Genomic DNA, 27,757 nt, shown 5'->3' on the forward strand with positions numbered 1-27,757 from the left:
TGCATTAATGAGATAATTGTAGTTAGAGTAAGATAACAGATCTCTGCTCCGGTGTCGACCGACGGCAGGTAAAATACTGACTGCTCCAAATCCCTCCATGCAAATATCACTCTGAGTTGCACCATTAAAGAAACTGTAACTATCATCCTCCAGGTACGATTCTTAAAAAAACTTCTTTAAACAAATCAAAATGTCTACTTAGTTTGGGTAAGAAATCACAGTTTTTGTCACACGTATATACAGTTAAGGAAAAAAATTAAGAGACCACTTAAAATGATCAGTTTCTCTGATTTTACTTTTTATGAGTATATATTTGAGTAAAATAGACACAGTTCTTTTATTCTATGAACTCCTACACTTTAAACAAAAATTTTATATTTATTTGCAGAAAATGAGAAATAGCCAAAATAAGGAGAAAGACGCAGTGCTTTCAGAGCTCAAATAATGCAAAGAAAACAAGTTTATGTTCATTTAGAAACAACAAGACTAATGTTGAGTTCAGAAATCAGTATTTGGTGGAAAAACCAGGAGGTTTTCAATGGGATTCAGTCCAGTTTGCTCTTAATTTTTTCCAGAGCTGTATATGTATCAAGAAAAACTAAATGTCAAGCAAAATAGGAAGTTAAGCACAACAAAACAGTTACAGGAATGCCAGGGAGTACCATGAAACAAATGTGAGAAATGTAAACACTTCCTAAACAAATCTGAACAAAGAACTATGAAGCACATGCTTCAAACTATTATTGTTCTGACAATTTGATCTTCTCTTCTGATCCGAACCAAACCATACAACCAGAGTCAATAGACAGTTTTTGAAAGAGAGAAAATGCTTTAAACTACATTTTGCTGATATGTGTAGTATTTTTTTCGCAGGTTACTACATTTCTCTTGCACCTAAACAATAAATAATCTGACCCCAGGTAGAGTAGCCAAACAAACACACTATTTAGTTATTAAATATTTGTCACGTAGAGAGATGGATAATTTTTCTACCTGAGCCTAAGTAACAAAATAACATAAATAAGAGCAAGATTACTTTTATGAAATGTAAAAACACTTTAGGGTCACAGGAAGTGACAACAGTGAGAAACCAAACTGGATCATTCATTAACAGATTAGAAAACTACTAATTTAACACAACAGACAGGCATATGTATAAATCTATATGAAGAATATATAGACAATAGTAGACAAAATTGGCAGAAATTAAATTTCAAGCCATATTTATGAAACTCTTAAAAATAAATGAAAGAAAAAAATGAAAGAATGCAACATCTGGACAGTCAAGTCATTTTGTAAATTTAGTATTTTTATTTTTATTTGGACCTGGTTGTGAAGATGAACTGTTTCGTACTAACCTTCCAATAATTTGTCACCTTGGAGACCTTTGACACAATTGATAGTTTGCAGTATTTATTTATTTTTTTTAAGTTTCAATTTATCTTGATGAACTGCTGATATGCTAGTTGGGACAATATGGCAGCATGTGGTTGAAAAAGAACTGACCCAGAGCCAATGTTGTGGCGCCGCTGAGGCTTTATCCAACACAACCTCTGAAACAGATGGTTTCAAACCTTAAGACAGCTGGAGTTCACTGATGTTGACACCCAGGTCACACTAATCTTACACGGCAAGGAGTAAATACACACCGTTACCTTATAAAAATACACGAAATAAAGAAGGGAACCGTAAAGCTAGGATAAATGGGTTAAGTCATCAATTATTCAATCACTAGATAAAACAGAACCAAGGTTTATTTCTTTATAACCCTTTTTCAAGCCAAATAAGTATGGATGATACACACTGACTGACTTTATGTGTTTTAAAGCAAAGATTTCTCTTAAATTAATATGTTCAGAATTAATTGGAAAAATTTCCAAGAGGTTGTTCATTTTTTCTGTAGCAGACCAAACTCGAACTTTTCAGCGTTTCCTAGTTAGCATGACTCAATCAGGAACTGCTCACTGAATGTTCTCCGTACATCACTTTAAGCTTAGTTCCTTTCTCCTCTACCAAGGCAGACGAATATGAATCAAAGCAAATAAACTTCTATCTCTGTGAAGATAGTGATGTTGTAAAGCGATGTAACCATGATTAATGATGGTCAGCATGGCCTTGGGTGTTCGGACACAAAGCTGCAGCCTCTCTTATGCTCCACATGCACTGAAGCTCACAAAGAGACCTCCATCAGTTTCCTCTCTCTGACCTGATATCACTTACTCCACCAGCCACACCCTACCCCCAGAAACTCCCACGCATATCACATCAAAACCAGACCCTCAATCAGGCTGGAAAGAGACTATTTTGTTTCTGAAAAATCCCCTTTGTCCCCATTAATGTCCAGTTTCAGCTTCAGCCCATTTCTTCGTGGACATTTTCTTCATCATCTTGTGCAAATATCCTTTCACCACACTTCTTGCTCAATTGGAAAAGTCCCGAGGGCCGTTTCTGTGAAACGAGAGCCAGTATCGGAGGGTGATCTCACAATAAATGAACCTTAAACTCCAAAAAGGAGAGAACTGAACTTCCTGTACATCTTTACAGCAAATAAAATCAACACTATGAAGCTTGGTAGATCTACGAATAACCAAGATTGCAAACGAATCTATTGCAACAGTATTTATTGATGGATATAGTGGAAGTAGAAAAGATTAAGTGCTGTGAAAAAGTGTTTACTTAGGTAATTAAACGAGTGTCAGACTAAGTTAACCTAAGTAGATACAAAAAGTCTTCAAACAAAGAATTATTTATTAGGGAAAAATATGTCCAAACAAACTTAGTCCTGTGTAAAAAGACAACTATATCTGACAGCAATGTCTGCCATGAAGCGTTTATGACAACTGGTGTGGAGGACATCTGGCCCACTTTTCTTTGTATAACCATTTTAATGATCACAAGCTGAGGTTCTGAGTCAGGAAAGCAAACCCAGACCATCACACTACCACCGCCATGCTTTACTGCTAATATGACGTTCTTTTACTGAACTGTTGTAAGTTAATGACATGGGGGATCACCAGGATGTTTTTAGGTAAATGTGTAATTAGTCTTTCTATTCTTATTGGTAAGCCATCATTTTCCTCCAGGGACTCTCCCATGAATGTCATCTTGGCCCAATTTTGATCTTTTGTTGAATCGTGAAAACTAAAGGCAAGTGAGGCCTGGAGAGGTTTAGATGAAGATCCCGTGACCTTTCATAATCTCCCGGCTGTCGTTGAACTCTTGGATTAGTTTTGCTAGGCTGCTCCCTCCAGGAAATGTTCCCCACTGTTCCATGTTTTCTTCATTCGTGGATAATGAACATCATTATGTGGACAGCACAACTGAGGATAAAGAAGAGCTGTTTGGATATTGTGGAGATATTGTGGAGATTACAGAAATACAGCTCTGTTTTCCCTACAGCTCTGTCAGCTCTAAAAATTTGATAAAACGACTATATTTATTGGAGGACTTAAAATACAATCTTTAGAGGGGATGTGCTGATTCTGAAATTTTAATAAAGTCTGTCTGTCTACTCCACACACAGAAAAAAAGATCCATCATTTATTGCATTTTTGTTCTAAGAGAACTAACAAAGTCTGTTTGAAACCATCAAAATGTCCTAAATTAAATTTAAATATAAAATAATATCACAAATCTGTCAGATCAGATAGAAGCATGGTAAACTCTGGTGTGTTTTTTGGAGGTCTTCCCAGTATTGAGATAAGAATATTGCCCAACACCTAATTAAAAATGTTAACTTTCTGCAACTAAGAAAACCTTTCTGGTCTTTAGTAACAAAAGAATTCCTTTCCGACCCCCAACCACACACACACACACAAACACACCCAAACACACACGCACTCGCACGCAAACTCACAGCTCAGCTGCCGATTCAAGCGTTAATGTTCTTAATAAGGCTCAGGGTTTGGGATTAGTGTCCGCTCGGGCTCACGTTTATGGCTGACGAGTCAAACGTTAGTGGGTCACAGTGACAACACCTGGACCGCCTGCCACTACTGACACAGATTAAACAGGACCAGAAGACGGAAATGAAATGTTGCTTCTCTGTTTTTGAAATAAAAAAACACCATCAAGCTTCTCTAACAAAACAAAATATTGCTAACAATTAGAGTTGCATGTTTTCTTACTTGAAATATGATTCAGCTTTGAGTGAATTTCCACACATTTAGTGGCTCGTTTTTTCAAGGTAATAGTGTGTATATTATCAGAAAAATGGGGGAGATGCAACAGATAGTCACAAGTCAGACTACAGGAATGGCCGTGAAGAAGAGGAGAGGCACAGATAAAGCAAAGAGCTGTCTGCAGAGTCGTGACAGGTCATGCAATATGAAGGAACACAAAAGGTGAGACGGCTCAGATGACACCAAAACGTTTGGTGTCTAAGGTGATGGTGATGATTATCAGAGCTCATCTGATAATCAAATAAATAAAGTGTGAGACCACACACAGTTTTAGAAACAGAGAAAAAGAAACAATCTGAAACAAACTAAAATCCAAACCAGTTCCAACGTGTTTCTTCATTCATAGCAAAGGTCACGAGAATAAAACCGCCTCGGCGTCTTACACACACAGCTGCAGTTTTCCTTATCAAACTGTTGTGGTGGAACTGGAAAAAATGTTTGCAGAACTGGAAAAAAATAAATAAAAACATCTACACCGACTGTATTCGACTCTCAATTTTTGTAGCTGAATCTTTATTCAACCTGTAGGATGAATAAATAAGAGAAGCTTTGAAAACATTGGCTGGCAACAGAGTTTGGATACTTTTGATCTTGAACTGGTCTGACTGAAAACCAATCTTTTTCAGATCACTGAACGCAAAAGTTCACGTAAAGAACAGCAAGGCTCAGCGTTGGCTGTTTTCAGTTTTAGTTTCAGTGAAGTTTTCAAATATTAAGTCGGATTAAACACACAGATGTCAAAAGGTATTTAAAAAGAAACAACCTCTTCAAGAGAAATCTGAACATGACGACATCCACACTCGTCTTTAGGATCCAAACGTGTATACAGATCTTCATCCATCTCTTCCTCAGTCTTTGGTTTATTTAGGAAAGAGTGAGAGAGAGCAAGACTTCCAACAGAAAACAGGAAGGCTCAGAAGAGTAAAAGTGCTGTGTTTTTAAGCTTTCAGCTTATGTGTGTCGTGGAACATTTTTGATTTGGAAATTTTGGAAAAAGTTCCAGAGTTAAAGTGAGGACTGTCAATCTCTAAGAACGACATGTGAAGACTGTTGTTTTCTTGTCATGCTAACAGCACAAACCACACAAAATACTCACATAAGATACTAAAGCCATTTTCAAATTCCAACCATCTATTTTGCTTTCATTTTTAGATATGAATATAATGCTGTTTTCTTTGATGCAATGTAAATTAATACTGATCACACAGAACAGGAAGGCAAGAAAAAAGTAAAACTGAAGCTAATAGTCTACTGCTGTTTAACAAGAAACTGAATACAGTATATCAGTGGGTCAAACCTTTAGCAAATTTCTGATTGAGTCACATTCATATCAGCTGTGCAACACCTACCACAGAGCCAGTGGCAACGACAGGAAAATTTGTAGAATCTCTCCACCTCTTCAAGAGAAATCCGAACATGACGACATCCACACTCGTCTTTAGGATCCAAACGTGTAAACAGATCTTCATCCATCTCTTCCTCAGTCCGATTATCTGTCTTTTCTTCCACCATTTGTTCATTCGCTCCAGTCTCCACTAAAACTCTATCAGCACGGATCTCCTCTCCCTCCGCTTGTCTCTTTCCATCTCCTCCTGGACCCCCCTCTCTTTGCTCCTTACCAGCAGACAGAAACTCTGTCCATCCTGCAGTCACAAACAAATCCAAGACTTGCTTTTCTAGGCATTCATCGGAATCTACAATCACATGTTCTGCCAGAGTTAGCTCCAAGTTGGCCTTTGTGCTAATCCCACAGTCTAACCCGAGGTCCACATCCTCCTCCATGAGGAAGCTTGAATTTGCCATCTGTTGTGTAGTCTACTCCAGGCTCGCGACTCTTCTGCAACATTTGCTCCATGAAGCTGTGCAGGAGTGTCACACGAACAGCTTCTCTCCCATGCTGACTCCACCTTTCCCCAAAAAAGTGCATGCAGCCTGTGCAGGTGCTCCACCGCCTGCAGACATCACTAACTGAAAGGACTTCCTTTTTCAACCTCAGGTTACCTCCCCTGTATACAAAAGCTACAGTGTAGTGCTCTACCCAGCCCTCAGTGATAACCCAACTAGTTTCCTCTATCGCCTAAAAGAACAATGCATCCGACCTGCTCTCAAACCCGAGTCAGACTTGTAAAATGCATCCACTGCTAGCAACTACTGAGATACAGGACAATGATTTAGCTATCCCAGGAAAGATATGCTAAAACATGTTATAAATACTGTAGCTCTCAGTGCTCATTTACCTGGGGCAGTCAAACCTGGTATAACCGATTGGCTTATCTCTGGAAATGAGCACCAGAAGTACAAAGCTCCCATTCTGCCCAGCCCTTTCAAACACTGCCTGCAACCCCATTTAACCATTCACGGCCTGTCAACTGAACGCTTCTATTCTCGTTTACTCCACTCAAATGACCCCATTCTTACAAACTCACTGAAAGAGCCGATTCTGAGGAGACCTCGTTTGAAGAAAGACACTGTTTCTTGACAGAATATGGCAATTAAGATTCAATTTCAACAAAACCCAGAAAAGAGATTTCAGTTAAAGCCAGGTAATGGACACTAATATCAGTCTTTCAACCCCATAATTATCTACTTTAAGTCAGTCAGTCAGTGGTGCTAAAATGTGAGAGAAAGTTATGCTTTTCTTGTGGGAGTTTGTTATGTATACTTGAATTTGCATAGTTTTTTTTTTTTTTTTACGGTGGTGTTGGGATGCCAGGATAATTTACATGAGTGTTTGCTTTGCGACCAGTGGCATACAGGAAGCCATCGGTGTCAAAACCATGGCTTTAAAAGCCTTAGACAGCAGTGTCTTAAAACAAACAAGAGGCACAAATACATCTTCTTTTATACTGAGTTGAAACATTGTGTAAATCTACACACTGTAGATTTCATTTGCTTCTGTTTTTATTCCTTCTAAAATTTTTATAATAAAAATAGAAGACCAATTGAGGCACATCAATGGACATATAGATCGCTGTATACAGTCTGCACGGGTTGTTTAAAACCAGAGAGGGTCAATCTTTAAAAACAACCACGAGTATGAACAAGGAAGCAGCCGGCCGGTCACTGAGGGAAATATACGAGCTATAAATTCATCCACCCACACGTTGTGTTTACGGGCACTTCTTTTCTTAAAATCACACATTATAAAATGAGAACTCCACTGAAGAGACCAGAGGAGCAAATATTTACGAAGTGCTCAGGGAAACAATGAGGCATACGTCATGTATCTGAACATGTGACTAGACTGGGTTTGCTTTTGTTAAAAACCAACAGAGGAGCATCCATGGATCAAGTGATCAAACACATGCCTCTTTAACCTCAACAGACTTTGTTTTGCTCAATCTGAAATTCTGGTGAGTTTCGAAACTTATACAGTATATACCATAAGCAGTTCTAGTCAGACAGTATCGTGCAGTGACATATGCATTAATATTATTGAAATGTTGGGCTTTTAATTATTTATTTGAAATGATACTTTTTCAGATTGGAAGAATTATTTAACATAAAACTTCAAGAGCATTGAAAGGCCGGGGTGCACAATTATAATTGTTAATTTTTCTATAGTCCATGGAGGCTCTAATATATACCAGTTCAAAAGAATGACTTTAATGCCCTTTAAGCACATTACTAGACCACATACTCTTTGAAGTCTTCAAATCTACCTTAAATCTGGATGACAGAATTGGTAGAGTTTATCAAAAATGGTTGGTTTCCTTTTTACAGACGTGCCTTTTACATATAGGTCATTGGTTTTCAGCAGGTCAGAGGTTTGGATATGCTATTCAGAGAGTCTAACGTTAGCCACTTAGAACTACTTTTGATGTGTACAGACCAGACAAAGCATGCTATGTCTGTAGCATGTGGCCACGCTGTCAACAGTGAGATCATAAGAGCATGACGACTGCCGAAAGTCTGCTGGTTACGTTCATGTATGAGTGACAGAAATAATAATAAAGAGATTGTGAGCACAGTCATTGCATGCGTGTTAATAGATGTAACATTGTCCTGTGGAAAAAGCCAACAGCTTGAACCACCTTAGCCAAACTCTCACCTTAAAATAAATGCAAAATGTTCAAGATGTTTCAGAACAAACCAGGAACTTCCAACTTCTTCCAACAGAAGAAGAACGCCACATCATGAACTGTGGTGGAAGAATCAACCTGTTACACTGTCCGCGGTACGGTGGTACTGGTGTACAAAGTGAGTGGGAAAAATGAAGAAGGAAGACCTCCTTCACCTTCACCTCAAATAATAAGTTGAAGACTTGGCTGTGCTGTGTGTATAAATTGAGCCTGTGTATAGAAAATTCCCACTAAATTCAAACTCGTGTAATAATAAAAAAAAAATCAAAGACCTTAATAAATCTTTTATGTCACAATGTTCAGATTATAAGGTTTTTTAAAAAAAAAAGCTGCACGGTCTATAAAGACATAAGAACCAGTGATTTGCCTCTCAAATTCTTCTTGTGTTTTCAGAAAGAATAATGACTTTTCCAGAGCTGGAAGGAAATAAAAACCTTCACAGGAAACCATGCAGTTCCAGCATGATCACACTACTTATGAAGGACATGCTGTTACCTCGAGTCGATCCTCCAAAATTAGTTAGGCTTGTAAAATCTACATGTATAAACTATAATTGCAGCTTACAACATAAACATGTATCCAGAAACAGAACAAGGCAAAATGTCCAAGAGCAATCTTTGTGAAAAATAAGGAAACAGCTGAAGGTATTTAAAGAATATAAGCGTTAGCTTCAAAATGCTGCAACCTATAACAAACGATAAGCTCTCAAAAGCATGTCTATGTCTATAAAAGAACAAATATCATCAACTCACTTGACTTAAGTGGTACCATTGGTATCCCTCTCTCTGATTCAGAAGAACTTTTCCTCGTTTTCCTTACCATTCTTTTTACTGCTGTGCACTAGACCTCCTTTTTAAAATAGTCCCAAAAAACAATGTCTCAAAGTGGAAACGACCTAACAGGATGCCAATCTGAAACCCCAGTTCCTTTTCCATTGCAGCAGCCCTTCTGCGGGCAAAGTGCTGCACGCTGCAAATGCCGCATTTGCTGAGAAATCCTTCTCTCCTATGGAAAAATGTCAGTGCAGCTGCAGAGATCGGCGAGCTAGAAAACGAGGAGGCTATTTAAGCTGCGCAGTCATGCACTCTTACACACACAAAATGTGATACACACAAAGACACAAAACAGACCCAGTGGGAAACAAGGGAAGCCCACTGGAAACACTTTGTGGGGCTCTGGGCATGTTGCCCTGCAGAATTGTTGGCCAGATGAATATGTTATGCACAACACAGACACACAGAGTGTCTGCGTCTATGCTTTGCCTACAAATCTGCAGCACTGCAGAGTGGCAGTCGTGGAAAGATAGGACTTTAACACAGACATGCTAAAACAAGAGAAGCTTTCCTCCTCTTACCATCCCAGTCCCTCCAGGAGTTCTTGCGACTGGCAGGGCTGAATGGGAAAGAAGAACCCAGCCCTGAGATGTCCAAGTTCTGGATCAGATGACTAAGGCGGTTCATGAGCCGGCAGGATGCCTCTCCACCCTCCCGGAGAAACTCAGGCAGGGACATGACAGCAGGCCGCTGGACGTCACGCTCAAACAGAAACTGGCATCCAAGGAGAACTCTCAGCTGCACACTCTAACAGACTCCAAAACGCACTGCCCAAATCCGGACATGGACAGACACCTGGCTATTTTTGTGCCAAGTTACTCAGGATCACAACCAAAGGATCTCGCATGCATTCAGTGAGGACATCTCTGCACTGGGTACAACACCAGTCCAGTGTCCGCTGCAGTGCCACATTGGGGACTCGAGGAAACGGCGCTGTGCAAAGCCGGCAGAATTAGAAAGAGCTGAGTCACTCTCTGCACAATCTCTCAAACCAAAACGGTTCACTCTAGAGGTGAGAACGGGAGGGCACACTCACACACACTGACATTCATACCTCCACGCAAATGCAACGACTGACTGACTTACTTGCCGCAGCGGCAAGTAAGACAAGAGGGAAGGAAGGTCGAGTGCAACAGAAGCAGAGGGCAGCCGGTGGAAGGCAAATCCCCTTCTGCTTCTCAGGCTAATTATACTCCTCCGCTCCACAACTAATCTGCTTTTCAATTGTCAACTCTTTCACGCATCCAACGTCTGACAACAAGATCACATAAAGGATTGGAAACTGCTGAAACCCGTTGTGTGAAAAAACAGCAACAACAACAAAAAACTAACATAACAGTCTGAAAACTTTATACTGTATGTTTTCACCTTTCAGAGTCAATATGTTGTGAGTAACTGAAGTCAAAGAACAAGCACAGGGGCTGCTCCTTCAGCTCAGAGGATGCTTTATGTGTGTTTTGTGTCGGTGTTTGGCCCTGGTTGGTAGTTAAAGCTGGCAAGTAAAAGGCAGCTCAGTGTTGACAGGCTTAGTAAAGAGAAGCACTCCCGCATGCTGATGAGGCAACTGCACACAACATCAGCGCTGTTTTAACAGACATGTCATCTACAGCCCAATCTGCATGTTTTTCTTCACAATGCATACCTACTGAAATGTCCACCCAACTCTTCTTCGATATAAATGCTGGCATCTTGACATTTTAATGTTAACATCAGGTAAAAAGTAAATATGTTCTGAGTACAACTTTTAAAGAATCCAACATTACATTGGCACATTTGGAGGTGGTAATCAATTTACATTTTTTCCAATCCAATTGCATGTATTGGTCCTGATCCAGGCATGTTTAAATCCTGGACAAAACCCAACTTCTTGTCCCTCTAGTTAATAAATTACATTTGTCAGTCACATCCCCAATGACTCTGCAGTCACCTCTGGCAAACCAGCTTTTTTTTTTCTCCCCCCCAGGGGGTCTTTTTGTGGTCTCTAGTGTCCCTTATATGACAGTAGGCTGACAGGAATGGGGGAGAGAGAGAGGGGAAGACATGCGGCAAATGTCGCCGGGTCCGGGAATCGAACCCGCGACGGCCGCGTCGAGGACTCAGGACCTCCAAATGTGGGTTGCGCTATCCCCTACGCCACCACAGCACGCCCCTCAAACCAGCTTTTCAAAGCTTTTCCTACTTTAGGCTGTGCAAAATATTTTAGTGTTTTCATGGAGACAGCAGACCCCTGGTATTTGTGCGTGTTAGTGTTTGTGAGTCACCCTCAAAGAGCTAGAACCCATGAATACTTGAGACCCCCTAACAACTCCGTATTTCAATAGCTCCAACACCAAATGTACCTTAATACACATCAATACGCTCAGTTTAAAACAATCTACCGCAGAAGCTAATATCATCGGTCTTTCTTATAATATATGTGAAATGTTACTGCTGCTCTTGTTTTTAAGGTACTGACTAACAAGCTGGGGACTAAAAGCAGCCTGCTGTATCCATCTGGCTCTACACCTGCTCCGCCTTTAGAGGATGACCGCGCAGCTCAGCTGACCTCCAACAAAAAAAAGGAAACAGAACCTCACAATATGGTACCAAAAACAGAGCGACATTCACGTCTGATCTATAAACTTCCTCGCTGATCTTCCTGTTCAGAAAATACCAAAGAGAAGAATCTGAAAAACAAAAAAATGACTGAGGACTTGCGTTTACCCGAGAGACAGCTGGGCAGCGTGAAGCTAAGCTGAGACACTTTCTAAGTCTCAACAACCGACCCAACTTTCCTATTCTACAATCACAAATGAAATACCACTACGCACACAAACAAAGAGGCATAAGCTCACTCTAATTATAGAGTATCAGCTGAATTGAACAGGGCCATATAACATATGCTTTTTACAACTGAAAGCACAAAACAACACTAAGTGTAAGTGGCCCAGTGGAGATAAACATATTTATGCTGGAAATGTTACAAATTCAACTGGACATTGCCCTTCAAATACACTGGAAGTGGGTCTACTGTCCTATAGAAAAGCTGCCTGTGTCCATGGCTGCAAAACCGTTACAATGAAATTCATCTAGCCCAGTGTGGGCGCTGTCCTTGATGAAAGAGCAATTTCAGCTATGATGTAAAACTAGAGATGCAGAGAGAAGATAATTGACGACTAGAATCAGCCAATTTTCAGCTTTTTCTGCCCTGATCAGAGAGCCACATCCTGAAAATGTAAAAACCTGACACTTTGTGTGAAAACGCCACACAAAGAGATACTAAGTTGCTGCACTTTTCAGTGTAGACGCAGTTACTGAAAGAAGAAAACTCAAAATTAAACATTTAGTATTAGCAAGGTGTTTAAAAATCAGGTCAGGGCTGTAGGCCATCAGCCATATTTATGACCTAAGCTTAAAGTAGAACAAAAAACTTTGACTGTACCCCCAATGCCTCATATTAGATTAATCAAATATAAAGTGGGTGGGACTGATGAGTTCAACTAATTTAAAAATGATTCAATCTCAAGTCAGCTGCAGGTTGGGAAGCAATACGATCACCCCATTTGTCTGAGTTTGCAGATATCGAATATATTCTCATCTAACAAAACATACAGCTGTGCCAGAAACCACAAGCAGAAGCAGACAGCTACACGGTGGATACAGTTTCTCTGGGAAATAAATAGATTCAATTTGTCTGTCTCTGTTTTCTCCAAACAAAATGCATCTCCGCATTACATGTTGGAGAAAAACAAAATCGTTCCAGTAACAGTTTTTTTAATTTTCTTCTTTTTATGAGTCTCTCTTCATCACTCTCCCTTCCTCTTTGTCTTCTGCAGTCAGTGTCAGGCTCTCCTCTCTAAGCTGATTACCTCTCTCATCCTCCTGCCACACCACATCTATGTTACATTTTCTTTAGGGAACTGTTAGGCACTGAATCAAATCTATCAGCTCCCTATCAGTGTAAACAAAATGAGATATGTCAACGTTATCTAGCTTTTGTGCCTGTTTTTTGGTGAAAGAGAAATGCAACATAAAAAATGCTGTAAAGGCGGATACTTCTCTATTTTCATTACTGTAGCTTGGACATAGATTACCATATTTTTCCTCCTTCCCCAAGTCCACCCACTCACTGCCATGATTTCACCATCGTTGGTACTGGAAAGGAATGGGTGGACTAAAATCTTGCAAACCCCTGAAGGTTTGCAAGATGTTTCTTTAAACACATTTTAGACTTTAAAGTATTAATAGCATTTCCCAATTCATGTATCTCTGGCTGAAAATTTAAGTGTGTTTGTACTAGTGATAGGGATGGTGTGCTTATACTGGGAAGATTAAGGCAGATTTCTATAAATGGATCAGAGGAGATGGCAGACAGACTAATAAAAACATGTTCACGGCTTTCTTTTTGGAAAAAGGAACTTAATAAACACATGCTGTGATACTGGATATGTGGGAAGGATTTAAGTTCACAAAGAATCTTAAATGGTTGTGAAGAAACTGTGCAATAAAGAAAAGAAAGGACATTTTGGTGGATTACTTTGAATATGGGACTGCAAAACAGATGGCTGGACAAATGGACGATAAAAAGGTGGATAGAGGGATGACCCACTGGCAGAGTGAATAAATAAATAAATCTGGGATTAATAAAGTATCTTTGAATCAAATAGCACTTGATTTCCAGCGTTACAGAGGTCAGGGAGGGTGGGCATGGCTTTCCTCATCACTCTCTGCAGTGTTTAACAGAAAGTCAGATGTAATATCAATGAAATGATGTAGAAATTCAATGCCCCACATGAACAGTTGACATTCTTGTCTAATAACTCTGTCACACTCAAAATGAGGATGAAAAGCTCATTTTCCAAAGGAATAAACTGCTAGCAAAGAAGAAAATGGAGCTGGTAAAACATCTCTGTATTTTGAGAGAGCACCATTAAAAGAAGCAAATTACACTGCCCGCATGCATATAATTACATATCATTCCAGAGTTACAAAAATAGGCGCAATGCTAAGCAGTAAATATAGCATCATACAGGGTCTGAAGCTCGTGCTGCCTGTCGTCATTACCCACCTATGGTTTGGGTGACACTCCTTAGTCTCTCCAGCAGCTCCCCAAGAGCCATTTCCTCTGTCTTCATCCACAGAAGCATCTTCCAGAGGGACAGTGGTAACCCAGCTGTCCAGCCAAAATACACTTTCCTGGGAAGAAGAGACAGCTTGGCAGCTTTAGAGAGTGGATGATGGTGAAGATGATGGGAAGTCGAGACTCTACGATGATGAGCCCAGGCGAGCAGAAGAGAAGAGAGGGGGATGCCGCGTGGGAAGAGTCACTGAGGACGTGGAAGCGTGGCTGCTTTCGATTTTGGTTCGCAAATTCAGAGACAGAGGGAAGGAGAGTTCAGATGGATGCTGAGTGTGAAAAATGAATGCTTTCGCGGATGGAGAAGATGTTGCTTAAACGGAGGGTGGATGGATGCTGAAGCTGCTGTGACAGCCCCAGGAATGACGACGAGTCGTCCGCGGAGGGATGCGAAGTAGAGAGGGGCTGCGGTGAAGACGGGGAGGATTTGTAGCAGGAGACAGCCTCATTCACACATGCATGTTTCAGCCCCAGAACACATGATGGTGCAAACCTGTGAGGACCCAGGCAGACAGACTGGGGGGGAGGGGAAGTGATGGCCAGCACTGCACAAACAGTTAATCCAACAGTGACATCATGCGAGAGGGAAAGGTATAACAGCTGCGTCATGATCTGAACAGAAACATTACAGGCCATGCAGCTTCAGATATGCTGCATTGCCATCAGGTGATGACCAATGGTATCCCCACTGAATAAAACTGGGGTTATGGAGCTACTAATAATGTGAACTGATGTTTACTTAAATGGGTATCTCTTAAGAAAGACAACCTGACAGACTTACACAATGCCTGCACAGCACTTTATAAGTACATGGGAGCATCACTGTCTTCTTGATACTCCACTGACTTGTAGTTACACCTCTGTAGTATTTGCATGGAAGAACACAAGCAGCTTAAATCATGGCTATGAGTTTCACACATTGCCATGAACACCGAGCTCTGGGATGGCTGCGATTACATCATGCCAACGCTTCGGGGCTGTAGAGCAATGGTGGATGAGTTAATATTTCAGATGTGATGTATCATCCCTCACTTCCTTTCTAATGATTAGGCTGTGGTTTTTTGACTGACATGATTGTGCAAAAGAAATTTGCAAGTGGAAATAGGTGTCTCCAAAAACCTTAAAATGTCATCAAAAGATCTACAGCACTCTCTTACTACTGAGCCTTTACAATCAGAAAATTCCATAATAATCTTACCCCATGACACTTGCAGCATAGAGCAGTAAGTAATTTGGGAATGCTTTGCTTCAGCGGGACCGGCCAGCTTGCTTTCATACAATCATAGAATCCATTATGACCTCTTCCATGCATCAGAGGGTGCTTGAGCAAAATATTAGGCCATCTGTTAAAACAAACAAACAAACCACCACAAAGTGGTCTAACTCAAAAATAAATACATAATTGATGTCAAGAAGGAAGTTTATTCATCTGACCCCTGCAGTCCTCTTCATATTAGGATTTCCTAGCATTTCAGCTACCTAATGTTGAAGCTAACATTTGTGTGGCTAAACTAAATTCAATTATTTGTACTATTGTCAATAATGGACATATTTTGACAATGATACATAAAAAAAATCCACTATGTCCCTTTTACCATTTAAGTTTTCAGAAATTAAAAACAGATTAGCAATAAAAACAACTGAGTTGTAATTGACTTCAGCAACTGACCAATCGCTGGTCACCGTTTGTCCTGAAGTACAGGCCCTTATCAGGAGGAGCTGAACCTCCATCAGTGCTGCCAGGGTTCATCACTGTTAACTTGTTGCGGTCATAAAGATTTTGAAGAAAATAAACAGAGCCTGGAACAACGCAAGAGATGAATTAAGGCCTGCAGCCGACCTCGTGTCCAGTTGAATGAAACTGTGATCTACAGCATCTCTACTATGTTTGTAGTAAGGGTAGTAAACACGCCATTTTTTGTCACGACGCTGTTTGATAGTCAAATCAAAGGTGGGTAAGTGAAGGCAGAAATGCTTGACTTTGTATGTATAAATTCCTATGGCAACACAAACACGTGCTGCATTAGCTGCAGTATTTACCATTAAGCACCTTTTTATACTAATGTTTATTTTTAGGCATTTTTGAAGGCATTTTGAATATGAAGGCATATTTTCATAAACTTGTATTATTTAAGTCATTATTCACCTGCTTTTGCATGTAGAAAATGCGTCCAACACAGCTTTCACACTTATTCTTCCTGTAGTTGAGAAAGACTCGGGCTTTAACGCTGATTTCTCCTTTGTTTCACGCAAATAAGGTCACAGACCTGATGTATGACTCTAGAGTTTTCTTGCCTGTCCTCTTTGCCTCAGTGTTTCCTGATAAAGCAAACATGTCTCCAAAAATGTCTTGGGCAATGCATTGAGTTGTTCTTCTTCTTGTTGCTTTTTATTGCTACTTAAAAGTTGGCTAAAAACCCAACAACTTTTAGTTGCATTACCACCACCTACTGGTACGGAGTGTGGTTCTTGATGATCTAATTCATATTATTTAAATGCATATACAAGGCATTAAGTTTCACTACTTCTGCCATTATCAGACTGTTTGTTTGTAGGTTTGATCTACTTCCGCATGAAGGCGGAACCGGCATCATGTCAGTTCTTCTTCTTCTTCTTCTTCTTCTTCTTCTTCTTCTTCTTCTTCTTGATTTTATTGGCGGTTGGCAACAAACTTTAAGCAGCATTACCGCCACCTACTGGTATGGAGTGTGGTTCGAAATGGACTATCAACTTATATAAGTATTTGTATCTTCCTACTCCTACCTTTAATATATAATTTAACTAAATGAATTTCCTATTTATATATACCTACATACTCTCATCCATTTTTATATATATCTTTATAATCCACCCCCCTAGATCATGCACCCATTCACACACACACCTATTTTAATCATATTCTTTGAAATAATTTAGTTTTCTTTAAATATCTCATAATTATTTGTATATGTTTACTCCCCGAATTCTTCCTCAAAATATCTATCAAATTAATCTTTTCCTTAATACATTCAAACTCTCCTTTCATACACCTTCTTTCTCTTTCATACTTATGGCATTCTAACATAACATGTTCTATCGTTTCATATCTGTCACAATAATCACATTTTCCATTATTATGCTTTTGTATTTTAAAAAGTGTATAATTAAGACCTGTATGCCCTAATCTTAATCTTGTTATCACCCTTCCCTCCTTTATATTTCTTCTTCCATTTCTTTTCTCTCCTACTATCTTCTGTATTTTATAAAACCATCTTCCTGTTTTTTCTTCATCCCACCTTTTTTTGCCATTTTTCTAACAGTTTTTCTTTAACCATACTCTTTCCCTCATATTTGCTTGTTTTAACTTTAAAACTAATATTATTATGAATTGCCCTTTTTGCCATTTTATCTGCCCTCTCATTTCCTTCTATATGCGCTGGAATCCATACAAATACAACTACCAGCCCCATATTCTGTATTCTATACAATGTATAAAATATTTCTAATAATATATCCATCCTACTATCTGATTGAAAATTTTTTAAACTTAATAATGCTGAGCTTGAATCTGAACATATCACTGTTTTTAATGGTTTTATTTCTTCCACCCATTACAAGGCTAACAATATTGCCAACATTTCTCCTGTGTATACTGATAACCCGTCTGTGCTCCGTTTTCCTATTTTTACATCGAATTCTGGCACCACAAAAGCTACTCCTATCTTCCCATTTATCTTTGACGCATCTGTATAAATTTGAATATATTTGTAATATTTGTTTATATGTATCTGTACTGAATATTTATCTACCGTGCATGATTTATCTTGTTTCTTTTCTATTATTGCCATATCTACATTTGCTTCTGGTAAAATCCATGGCGGTATTATTGACATTGGTATTTGACTTATTTCTAAACTATCAATCTTGAATTCATTTATTTTATTTCCAATATTCCATCCAAAACTCCTCATTTCTTTCTTTTCTTTTTCCCAACATGGACCTAAAATTTCCCAAGTTGGATGATCAATTTTATTGCTTTGTAAATTTAACCCGTAATTTATTTCTAGTTTTGTTCTTCTTAAGTTTCGTCATGTCAGTTGGAAACAGAAACTAGAAATAAGTAATTTAGAACTCCTACTGGACAGAGACGGAATTACACATCATCGTAATAGAAAATAAAATCTGTAAGAAGGCCATTCGTTTCTCTTTCATTCTTTATTACAAGCAGAATGACAATACAGTGCTTTGTCCTCATTTGCTACAGACAGGCTGGCAAAAAGTCAACATGTGAACTTTTAAAATCTTTATCCAAAAACAAAACAAAAAACAAGTAATTTGTCAAAAACTGTTTAGTAATACAAACAGTGGCATACTAAAGGTACTATGATATGAAGTGTGCTCCTCGGAGCAGAGCAGTCGATGTTTCAGACTTTTGCCAAGCTCAGGAGTGACTGGATGAGCACCCGCTGTTGTGCTGATGGACTTAGAAAAAGCAGTTTGACATTCTGATCTGCAATAGAAGGCTGGTGTGATAAACCCGCTGAGACAGAGGCTGGCACCTACAGACATTTCATTCCTAGTCAGGTCATTTGGTCACTTCTTTTTTTTTTCTTTCTTTAATTCTCACCCCGTACAATCTTAGAAAAATAACGTGAGGAAGTGTGAACCACAAACTCCAATTGACAAGCAATAGACCTTGCTGTTTTCTTTAGGGTAAAACTGATCTGTTGTAAAACAAAGTGCAGTGTGTCGGACTATAAGTACCTCTAACACAACCATACAATTTAAATTTTACTCTCACTTTGGTTACAAACGTCAACACGCACTCCAACAGTTAAAATATAGTCTTCTCTCTGAGATACAAAACTAGCGAGGAAAATATGAACACTGGACAACACAAGAATGACAGGATGAAAATCAGAAGACTCAAATATTTAAAAAAATAAATAACCTTTACAGCATTGCTGTATTAGGGCTGGTGCACAGTATGTAGAAGTATGGCAACAACACAGTGACCACCACAAAAACGTGAAGTTTTGACCCAGGGTGGCTCTTATGGAGGTTTTGGGTTGAAAGCTGAGAGGGTGAACCTAAACTTTCCATTAATGTAATAAATCATCTGTGGCCCAGTAGAAAAATACTGAACACCTGTTATCAAATCTATACAAGTTGGCAGATGGTGATGTATATGAAAATAAACTGTATAAACATATAAAAAAATGCTTCAGAATGTCACATTCAAGACTTCCAGAGTCAATACATTTCTATGTTAGCAGACTAGACAGGCTTTGGACAAAGAGGTCTTCGGAAATGCTTTCAGAAATGTGGAAAAGTGGTTCATCCATTATGAGCTACAATCTTCAGATACAGGACATGATGGACAAATCAGTTCAACATTCTTATTGATTTTGATTGTGACGTCGCCTTTTCAAGTCTCCCACCTTTTCCCGACAAACTGTATCTACCTTCTTTAGACTATATATATGTATATATAGCAAAATCTTTTGTCATGTACATCCATACATATAACACTGACATCAATAATTTTATAGCGCATTACAGAAAAGAAAAACAAAAACGTAGAAGTTAACGCAACACAGAGACAACCCCTAGTAACACACCTACCTAATATTAGCATTCTGACGTTAGCGTTTTCATGGCAGCAAATACACAAGCACATTGCAACAGTGAGGGATAGCAACATTCATAAATCAGTACCCCAGCATTTCCAGTCTATTACCTCAAGCGGCCACACGGTGACAGCAGAGGGCATGCTCACTGATCAGAAAGAAAACAAAATAACTTGATATGCTTTGTGATGATCATGTCTGCAACAAGGTATGATATACAGAGGAGCAGTACAGCATGCAGAGACAATTCAACATGCTACGCTGACAGATTAATGAGACAGAGGTTGACACAATTAGGAGGGTAGAAAGAAGACAGGGGGATAACAGACGCTGTAACAGACATGTAATCCCTGTGAATATCCTTGTACTTTCATAAATGTGTTTTATTTGACCGACTGAAAATGGTGTCCACGAATTAAGGCAGGGTGGCTAAAATACTGCACTTTCCTCTTGAGTTGCTTCATCTCTCCTTTACAGTGCCTTTCAAAGACATTCATAAACCTTAAACTTTTTCATACGCTGTCAGAATGCAACTGCAGACTTCGATGTGTTTTATTGGAATTTCATGTGGCAGACCAGCACAAAGTGGCGAATAAGGGGAAGGGAACTTATACATGGTTTTTAATAAATAAAAGTATGGAGTGGATATGTGTTCGCTGTTCATCTTTTATGTAATAACAGCTATAAGTCTATAAGCTTTCAACATCTTTGCATAACAACTCAAATTGGATGGAGGGTGTCTTTGTGCATCAAAATCTTGCCACAGATTTTAAGTATTTACAGCTGGACTTTGACTGGGTCATTATAACACGTAAATATCCTTTGATGTGTAGAAACTTCAAACCGTTTCTTTTCCAGGAACAGCATTTTGTGAAGTTTCATTCACATTTCCATAAACACTGGTCGGCTTCCCTCACCAAGTTGAAGAAAAGCATTCACACCACAATGCTGTGTTCAGGATTAGAGTTTCACCACACACACACACTTGTTTGCATGTAGGCCAAAGAGTTAAAGTTTTGATCTCTTCTGAGCCCAGCAGTAGCCTCTTCAGATTTCCATTTATCAGATTCTCACTTCTGAGCTGTGGAACTCTGCAGCTCCTCCAGAGTCATCATGGTCCTCTTTGATGCTTTTCTGATTAATGCTCTCTCCTCGGCAATGTGTTGGTAAGTTTATTTCCTACTTGTGTTACTTTGTCACACGAAGCCCTCCAAAATTAAAGTTTGTGGTGGCAACAAGACAAAACGTGAAAAAGTCTAGGAGGTATGAATAGTTTTGTAAGGCACCGTAAATCTAATGAACATGTTTGTGTCTGTGTAAGGCTTTGTAAAACACCAATTCCTTTTCACGCCTTGCTCCTTTAGCTCCCACTTCTGCTGCGTACCTGTAAGGCAAAGGTGTAAAGGTGTGTGTCACGTACAAACATACAAAAAAACAGGCAATTACATGCGTACTTATAGAGCACATGCATACGCACGCATACCTAAAGGGCTGAGCAAGACTGCTACCCCCTTACTTGGCCAGACCACAGAGTGTCCATGAACAACAATTTTTTTTAACAAACATTTACAAAATAAAATTGAAAATGACAAAAAAAAGTGAAGGAAGAGCAATAATGCAAGTAAAAATGGGGATGAGTTCACAAAAACCCAGCAAAAAACAAACAAAAGAAAAGACAGTTGCTCAAGGCTCCCTTTGAGTTCTCCAACTGTTCTGACTGGGAGCTTTGACAGAAAGAGTCAGGGCACTGCAATGAGAACGGTGGTCCACTCAGGTGGACCCCAGAAAATGCACATAATGAACATGGAGAGTCCATGATTTTGAGGGGTGTTCAATAAATTCTTCACTCTTGCAATGGAAAGCTTAACGACACAGCTTCAGATGTTTCCAGGGGGGTTTTTCACACAGGGGTCTCCGGTCCAGGAGCGTAATAGGCAACCCCCGCCCCTGACAGACGAAGCATGTAGGGGCTGAGAGAGGTCAGGTCGGACCCTCCTCCCTCGGCCAGGTGAGCCAGGAGTTTCTGGGGAAGAGGACTGCAGCTGTGGAGGGACAGCGTTTCTGCAGCACCGAGGTGGAGGAGGGTGGAGTCCGTGCTCCTGCCTTTGTAGGATCGCCGAAAGGACAGAGGAGTCACCTCAGCCACGCTGCCAGGCAGCAGCTTCTGGCTGACCTACAGAGACAAGTGAAATGTTGTCAGGAGACAAATCAAGACTGAATCTAAGAAGAATAAAAACATGCAGAACAGCCAACCAAACTTGTACATGTGGACACACGAACTGAAAGTGAGCCTATAATGACATGCATTTTTTTTTTTCTTCTGTGATTTATCCATCAGCTGGTGATGGATCTTTGGGAGAAAATTAACATGAACAGACTGGATGACAACATCCAGTAATGTTTGAACGGACGTTTCTACTGAGTAGTAATGACCTCAGAGTATTCCCAATATAAATAATAATAAATTTACACTTGCAGTACAGGTCTGTAACACTAGATGTCAGGAGATTACCAAAAACATTTTCATAAAAAAAAAAAAAAAATATGAAAACAGAGACAAATCTGAAAATGTGTTTTTTGTGTTGGATTTGTTGCGATCGCAGTAAAATACCACCTTGATGTTGCATCAAAACCAATCAAATCTGTCTGAACCTCCAATATATATTTCATTTCAAAGCTAAACCTACAGATCATGCCTTGAATCTTAGTAGTTTTTCCCCAAGAAATCAAATCCACCATTCCAAAGCGCTACCAGTAACGCAACAACACAACTACAACACCCTTCAGTTCGGAAGTTGTTACTGCAGAAAGGCGACTCAAAGTTTTAAGGAGTTTAAAACAAATCTGGAGGAAGCGCATAGCTGTTATAAACATTTTAGAAAGCAAACTAGTTTTTTTTTTTTTTTTTTTACAGAGGTATGTCAGCAGCTCAATCAATCTGCTGGTGAGGTGCAAGCCATTTAACTGGTCCAATAATTTGTAATTTAGCAGTTTTTATTCATTCGTACATCTTCGTGCCACAGGATGTGAGTTTCATCAAACTGACGAAGGAGAGAGTTGACCTCACATGGATTTTAACAGATAACAGGAAGGCTAAATGAAGTTGTACACTATCCAGGGATTATGCACAAAGACATTTAAAGATATTAATGATAACAGTGACACTTGTAATAATCACTAATATATGGCCATACAAATGTTTGCCCATGCACAGTAAATCTTAAACTTTACACATAAGAGCTTGAAATTTGTTGTTTCTATGACTTTGCTCAACAATACAAACTGATCAGAATCAAGATTCATGCAAATTTTTAACACGCTCAGGCTCTGATAATATCCGTTCAGATTCCAATTTGTAGGATGGAAATTAGTTTTTAATTTAATGTTTTTTTCTAGAAAAGAAAAAAGGCAAGGAGACTTTAATCTCCTTGCTATCATATAAACTATCATATAAAGTGATAGTTAATATATCACTTTATATTAACTAGAATATAAAGTGATAAAAATATTTAAATAAATATAAATATGCTATATATCGTAAGAACTGAAATTTACAACTCCTGAACTGAGAGAAATTAGTATTTTTTGACAGAGATGTACGTAGAGGAGGGCACCACGCCCTCCTCTACGACCTTCCAAGGATAACTGTTTAGAAAATTGCTGGATAATATTTTTACAGCAATGTTTACAAGAGATTGTCTTGTGTCCAAAGAATTTAGATGAAGCATTGTATTCACAAATGAATTTGCGGAAAAAATAAAAAAGCAAGGGACACAGAAGGAACACAAAATGAAGGAACCCCGGGGGGTTAAGTGGCTTGGGCTCAATAAAAATGGAGGAAAGGTGGAATTCCTCATTTGGCTGCAACCCAGACCCGGCTCATTTTCAGCAGGCTAGCAGTAGGAGTCTGATTAGCTGTGGAACTGGCACAGCAGACTTAATTGTGGGGTTATCATTCCTGGATAGTGAGTTTGAGAAAAGGAAATTTCTTGAGGAAAACATACAAACTGACCCAACACCTCTATTAAAACAGAAGCAACAGCCAACTACTAATACATGCTTTGTGCTTTTACCATAGTGGTCTTAGCCCACAAACTTTGAGATTTCATATAGTCATATGTCCTAGCATCTTTATGTCCACACTCTCTCTCCGTCAAACGTAAAGCGGCTCCTTCTCGCTGCCTACTTTGTCACCAGATGGGCCAGGAGTCACACAGATTTCCTGCCCCTCCGCCATCCCTACCTTCTGCAGATAACATTAAATAAGTGATGATAATGCAATCTGCCCCAATCTTGTGTACTAAATCTAGGAAAATATGTTCTGACTCAATTACTTGCTTATTCTACCATTTCAGAGCGAGAATATTTCCACAAAAGTACATAAGAAGACTGAATTGTGAGTCATTTTCTGCTCCTAAGTTGCAGAAGCTTCCCATGCATTATTTAACTATCATCAGATTTGACAGGCACATATTAGATACAAGAATGATCACCCCGAGGAGTGCTCAGAACAAAGAAGTAGATTACCAGCTTGGAAGTGAAATTAAATCTAAAAAAACCCCCACTAAACTGTAGAGAATGCTCCTTACATTTTCTTTATTTTAAGCTGCTTTTGGAAGGCTGCACTGACAAACGTTTGGACAGTTCCTCTCCTCTTTGACTTAGAAGAAGCAGTCTGCAATTTCATTAAAAATAATCACATGATAGGAATCAACAGAGTTCAGGAGTCTTATGGTGCCTCGAAACAATGTTCGTAACTTGTGAACTTTCCTTTATCCTGTCAGGATTTTTTGATGGGATTTTATGTGACGAACACATAATCATTAAAGGCCAGTAAGAAACAATGAATGGTTTTCAAAAGTGACCTTGAACCCCATTTCAATGCTTTGTAGAACCACCTTTTGTTGCAATTCCAGCACAAAGTGTTTTGCAATATGTTTCTTCTAGCTTTATATATCTAAACACTAACATTTTTAATCAGTACATTCTTGATTCGCTTGTCTTGGTTGGCATCGACGATCCATAGGTCCAGTTTACAATCCTGACCTAAGCGGTCAAAAACCTGGTTAACAGTTTTATTTGATTTTTGAATGAGCTTGGATTACTGGCAGTTTCTCCACTGCTAATTCAAAAAGAAAAAAAAAACCTCTTTGTAGGCTTGACTGTTTTTCTGTTTTAAAATGTGATTTTTTGTCTTTTTAGTAATTGATAAATTAATAAAATTTATCAACACAAGTTCTCTACTTGCTAGGCTTTTCAAAACCTCATCAGAAGATTGTTAAAAATAAGATAAAAATAAGAATATAATAAACAAAACAGATCACAAGTCCAAAAATGCAGGTTATGAAAATCTGAATTAATAATATCTTACCAATTTTGGCAATTTAGTCAATGCATCACAGATTTCTGAAACAGGATATGAGGGGACAAAAATAACAACGCGTAGTAGATAAATGGCAGAAAACGGGCTAAACCTCAGAAGTTGTGTTGTCAACAGTGGCTGGTTAGCATGGTGTAGAGACAAGCAGCTTGACACTGGACCATGCCAGCATGCACACTCAAATGAGGGCTTAAGAGAAAGTCACCTCCTCTTCCTGCTCCTCTCTCTCGTCTCTCTCTGGGCCAATCAGAAACTCATTCTGCTGGAGGACTGAGAAAGCATGAAGATGGTGGACGGCTCCACAGTAAGGCACGGGCGGGTGGACTGTGGTCACCATGAAAGAGCGGGACAGTGCAGCGTGTCACAGCCACACGGAGAAGAGGGAATAGAAAGGATAACGAAAAGGTGAGAAGAAGGGATGGCAGGAGATAGGAAAATGCAGAACAGGGTGAAGGAGAAGTGAAAGGAGCAACAGGGAATGTGTCAATATGGATGACGGGGATCCATAAAGTGAAGTGAGAAGGGGAGGAAGAAGAAAAAGAGCACAGCAGGAAGAAATCAGTCAGACCTTTCACTCGATTTTTTCCCCCTTCCATTTCATGGTAAAGCTTGCTTCAAAAGGAGGGTAAAGCTAAACTACTGGGAAGAGGAAGTCGGAGTAAATCCAGCTGGTGCTCAAAGCTATGAAACACATTAACAGTCTTCCTGGATTATTAATAAAGAGGAGGAGATTTACAGCTTCTACTGTGACGTTGTAAAATTACTGACTGTAAATTACTGGTGTAAAGTAGGATTTAAACGATTTCTACTTGCTACATAAGCAACTAAAGTTGGAAAGAAATTCCATGTGTTAAATTGGTTTAGTAAAGTATTATTCGCACTATGCAACATCAGCAGAAGTAAAATTTCAAATCTATTTTAAGAATTTTTTCGTACCTGTGCTCGCTCAGTAGCTGTTGGACAAATAGCCCTGCAGAGGACTTTCTTGATGACATCCGGCAGCAGACTGACGGTAATAAGAAGGATGATGCTGAGCCACGCTGGACCACTGGACAACATCTGCATAAACACGTAGTACATCCTCTGGTAGTTCAGGAAGGGCCTGAGCAGCAGCAGGGAATACAGACATTTATTCCCAAACGGAATCCGTTTGCAAAGACCGCGTGGATTGAGGCTGAATCGAGGCCTTACCAAATGATGCCGCCCCAGAGAAGAGAGAAAATGACGTAGAAAAGCAGCGAGCCCCAGATTACAAAGTGGTTGATCCAAGTCCAGTGACGCGTGTCCAAGGCAAGCTGGGCCATAGAGAATGGCAGCAGTGGAAACACAGAATCAGTCAGTACAGGAGAAACTCATCAGCAAATTTAATACTTTAAATAATTTCATTGTAATCTTTCAAAATGGTCTTACTAGTAACCCTAACCCAAACAGATGAAACCAGTGTGATGTGTTGTATGTATTGGTGCCGTTTTTGGATCAACTATCGGGTCAGGTCTACTGCCCACTGTAGTCAAAGTGATATTTTGTCTGATTTTATTCTGGAAGTTTAAGCTTAAAGTCAAACACATGCTGTACGCCTAGATGACAAAATGCATATGAAACTCAATAAAGAATATTTATAGTTTAAAAAATACTAAAAAAGTTCCTGTTACCTGCTGTTATGAGCTGTTAAACTCATAATAGGTAACAAGTTTTATTTGGTCATTTCTTCATGAATAATTTTAGATCATTTACAGCCGCTTACAGAGGTTGTTCAATTATACTCTCACCAACTAATTATTGATTTTGTAAATATGAATCCGGAGCTGAAAAATAAAACTCCTCCAGCTAATTCCTAAATCTTTATTGTTCCCTCTATAGTTCATGTTTTGGAGGTCTTCTAACAGGAAGAAGACAGGACTAAATGTTAGTCTGAGTCTGTTCTATGCATTTAGAAAACTCATGCAGTAGTTATGATCTAACACAACTGAGAGGGTTTTGCTATATAACCAGCAGGATTTTTTTTCTCATTTCGTTTTGCTCACCTTGAGCGTTACGGTGAAAACCAGGACAGTAAAGATGAGAGTCCCAAACGTCCAGTTTCCGAACATCTGTAAGAAAAAGATGAAGACAATAGTTAGCGGCCAGGCTAACAATAAAAATAATTACAATTATGTCTAATAATTCTAATTATTAGACAATGACTGTAGACAGCACAAGTGAGCACACGAAAGTATAGGACAACCTCATGTTTTATTAACTGTGGAAAAGAGCATTCAATCAAAAAGATATTATTATTAGGATGGAATTTTGGTTGAAAAAATAAATTAGTAACATTTGCAATTTATTTCACAGCATTCACATGTTGCTACTTGCTGAAATCCTAGAAAGGTTTAGGCAGACACCAGGAGTTAACAGATGGGATGGGACTATGAGGGAGGGAGGAGGGCGAGGAAACGGGGAAATCAAGGCAAAGAGGACGACTTATATAACAACTAAAGCTGGCTGTTGGCACCAAAAAGCCTATCTAGAATTCCTGCGACTTATTTTAAATGGGCAGATAGCGTAATATTAATA

General features: G+C 39.2%; 2 protein-coding genes across 14 annotated transcripts in view; both read right to left on the reverse strand.

Annotated features, from left to right (window-relative positions):
• Nucleotides 1–16,604, reverse strand: part of mcf2lb (mcf.2 cell line derived transforming sequence-like b) — a 41,425-nt gene extending 24,821 nt beyond the window's left edge. For 3 of the 10 annotated variants that reach the window (XM_044130711.1, XM_044130710.1, XM_044130709.1), the window contains exon 1: nucleotides 5,531–5,988. In XM_044130711.1, coding sequence (XP_043986646.1) covers nucleotides 5,531–5,984 — 454 coding nt within the window. In that variant the 5' untranslated portion in view covers nucleotides 5,985–5,988. Of the gene's footprint in view, nucleotides 1–5,530; nucleotides 5,989–9,617; nucleotides 9,790–14,143; nucleotides 14,272–15,410; nucleotides 15,556–16,358 lie in introns of those variants that run through there. The other 7 variants (XM_044130714.1, XM_044130715.1, XM_044130713.1 and 4 more) reach the window with 7 other exon arrangements.
• A 1,790-nt stretch (nucleotides 16,605–18,394) lies between these two features.
• The window catches only part of LOC122839287 (phospholipid-transporting ATPase IH-like), a 36,251-nt gene continuing 26,888 nt past the window's right edge, over nucleotides 18,395–27,757 (reverse strand). For 2 of the 4 annotated variants that reach the window (XM_044130723.1, XM_044130722.1), the window contains 5 exons: nucleotides 27,226–27,291; nucleotides 26,393–26,496; nucleotides 26,138–26,303; nucleotides 25,407–25,525; nucleotides 21,858–21,994 (listed from right to left, as the gene is read on the reverse strand). In XM_044130723.1, coding sequence (XP_043986658.1) covers nucleotides 25,448–25,525; nucleotides 26,138–26,303; nucleotides 26,393–26,496; nucleotides 27,226–27,291 — 414 coding nt within the window. In that variant the 3' untranslated portion in view covers nucleotides 21,858–21,994; nucleotides 25,407–25,447. Of the gene's footprint in view, nucleotides 21,995–25,406; nucleotides 25,526–26,137; nucleotides 26,304–26,392; nucleotides 26,497–27,225; nucleotides 27,292–27,757 lie in introns of all 4 variants that reach the window. The other 2 variants (XM_044130721.1, XM_044130720.1) reach the window with 1 other exon arrangement.

The sequence above is a fragment of the Gambusia affinis genome, linkage group LG11 (genome assembly GCF_019740435.1).
Source record: "Gambusia affinis linkage group LG11, SWU_Gaff_1.0, whole genome shotgun sequence".
Classification (NCBI taxonomy): Eukaryota; Metazoa; Chordata; class Actinopteri; order Cyprinodontiformes; family Poeciliidae; genus Gambusia; species Gambusia affinis.